Source organism: Syzygium oleosum, unplaced genomic scaffold, assembly GCF_021117445.2.
Source record: "Syzygium oleosum isolate NSW1041296 unplaced genomic scaffold, Sole_v2.1 Sole_v2.09, whole genome shotgun sequence".
NCBI classification, from domain to species: Eukaryota; Viridiplantae; Streptophyta; class Magnoliopsida; order Myrtales; family Myrtaceae; genus Syzygium; species Syzygium oleosum.
Genome location: NW_026607493.1, coordinates 4,629,248 through 4,631,787, shown reverse-complemented (window position 1 = coordinate 4,631,787; position 2,540 = coordinate 4,629,248). Strand labels below are relative to the sequence as shown.

Sequence of the window (2,540 nt, the reverse complement as noted above, 5' to 3'; positions counted from 1 at the left end):
TTTAGATCCAATAGCAACAAGACTAAAGCTCGATTAGCCATTTGTGACATTAGGAGGTCATTACACTAGTGACGCAATACTAAGAGAGAAGACTCCCAACCCTCTCTGTCAAGAACAAGATCGACAACAGAGCACGACACTAATCCAAACTCCAGAAGCGCATTAATTAAACTAATCTGTTCTTCACTCGATCACGGATGGAGCCTCCCGCCGCAGGAGTAAGTGACGTTGCACGAGTCGGCCACGATCACGGTGTACTCGTGTATTGGCCGGGCCAGGAACGAGGGCAGGTGGACCAGCAAGTCGCACACGCACTCCGAGTCCACCTCCTTCAGCCACTTGCAGCAGTCTTGCTCCGCAGGGGACGGCTCACCCACGCGCCGGCCGTGCCGGTGCCTGTGATGGTGTCTGTGCCTGTGGCAGTGGTGGTGGTGGTGGTGGTGGTGCCCGTACTCGTCCTGGCTCTCGTCGTCATGGCAGGGAGGCGGAGGGGGCGGGCCGGGCGGGGACGGAGGTGGCAACGGGGGAGCTGGAGGGGGCGCTGGGGTCGGCATGATCATCGAGCAGGCGTGGTTCACGAGGGTGAACTGGGAGGCGCAAAGCGGCCGAGGGGGCAGCGGCGGTGGCAGCGGGAACGGCATCGGCATCAGCCTCGGCGTCGGCTGTTGCAATGGGGAGCCGCCCGAATAGCCCCCGAGGGCCGACGCTAGCGCCGCGTAGAGCATCAATGTGGCAAAGTTGGTCCTTCCCATGGTCACTCTCATTAGAAGCAAACCAAACGACGACACAAGAAGTCCACACAAAAGAGCCTCTTTCTTATCTTTGTTTGGTTTACGGGGTACTCCAAACTGGTTTAGTGGGTTCAGTTTTATATGCTAATGAACTCATGTGGTTCATGTTTCACATTAATCTAAGGATGTTTCTTGGGTGAATGGCCAAAGAGAGTGAGGACTAAGGTTGTTGTGTTGCAAGAAGAGAATCGGTTACCGCATGGTTCAGGAATTTCGTCACTTCATTTGGATGACCAATTTCATTTTTTGGCTTTTTTTATGCGTTGCACTACCAAGTGCCTACCTTTCTCGCTGAGGTCGATTGAGGCAACGGGCGTAATGGGCCGGGGGTCATACGAATTTATGGCATGCGAACCTAATCTATGGGCCGGCCTAGATGCGCTCCATCCGTGGATCGGAAAATTCGTATCCGGGCCCGGCATTGGGTCTTCGCTCGCCGGGCGTGTGGGGTCGGGTGAGCGGCCCCGTCAAGGGAGCCGTTTGCCCGGGAAGTCAGAACCGCCTCGCCGTGGAATTTCATTAATCGGGCTCGGCTCAAATGATGGACAGGCCAGTAACAAGCATGCATGCACTTGCTGGAGCGATTACAAGGCACTCATAATAACGCGTGCCTTGCTTTGGTCTATATGTATCTCCGATGAATTTGAATCTTGAGAACTCTGATCATAATATCCATCTAAATCACATTGTTCGTGCGATACGAGAACCGATCATGCTGTTAATTCTCGTCGCAATGGCCATATTAATGAGCTTAGGTTTGTCCTCTCAGAACTCCTCCCCAATTTGGGAGCCCATTGTAAATTTTCCCACATTCGTTTCGTCGATCCCTAAGTGATTTCCTGTCATGAATCTCGTGATCAAATCACATTAAGCAAAGGATTCATAAATAAATAAGCGCTACAAATAATAGATCATGGACATGGCCCCATGAGCTAGTGGCCTAATAGTTTGGGCCATGGTCTTCTCCCAACTAGTTCAATCACAAATGATGCACCATATCGGTTATAACCGTCGATTACGTAAGCTCCATGTAAATTTTACATGAATTTGATCGATTATTCAAAATAGGATAATGTGGAAGACCACGATTGTACTTGGACAATTTTACGAGCATGACTTCGCTTATAAGAAAAGGGGGCAAAATCTCACTTAGGTCATTGTGTTCGTTTGCGAAAAATATTTTTCCGGAAAATATTTTCCGTTTTCCGGTGTTCGGGGCGGAAAATGTTTTCCGTGGAAAACATTTTCCTTCCCCACCCCAAAATCCTTCATTGTTTTGAGGAAAATGATTTCTTCTTTTCACAAAGAGGAAATCATTTTCCCCAAATTGAAGGCAAAATTGCCCATGGGAGGAAAATATTTTCCGTGGGAGAGGAAGTTGATCGCCGGTCACCACCGTTGACGCCGGCCGCTGCCGCTGTCGCAATCGCCATCGCCGCCGCCGCCCGCCGCCGCGCCCTGCCGCTGCCCAGCCGCAGCCTGCCGGCGCTCCGCCGCCGCCGCCGCACTGCCAGTTCGCGGTGAAAATATTTTCGGAAACTTTTTCATATTGGTCGCCGCCGCCACCGCCGCCGCCGCTGCCGGCCGCTGCCGCTGCTGCCGCGTGCTGCGGTTGGCACACCGCCCGCCCCTGCTGATAGAGTGCGGCCGCTGCAGGCGCCGCAAGTCGCCGGTCGTGCGATCGCGCGCCGCCACCGATCGCGCGCACGCCGCCGATCGCGGCGGCGCGCCGCTGATCGCGGCGGCGCC

General features: G+C 53.7%; 1 protein-coding gene across 1 annotated transcript; it reads right to left on the bottom strand.

The window, feature by feature from the left end:
- Positions 1 to 827, bottom strand: LOC115673588 (uncharacterized). The gene has a single exon (XM_030595800.2). It carries the CDS (start codon positions 762 to 764, stop codon positions 192 to 194), a length of 573 nt encoding a protein of 190 aa, XP_030451660.2. The 5' UTR covers positions 765 to 827; the 3' UTR covers positions 1 to 191.
- Positions 828 to 2,540: the final 1,713 nt, after the last annotated feature.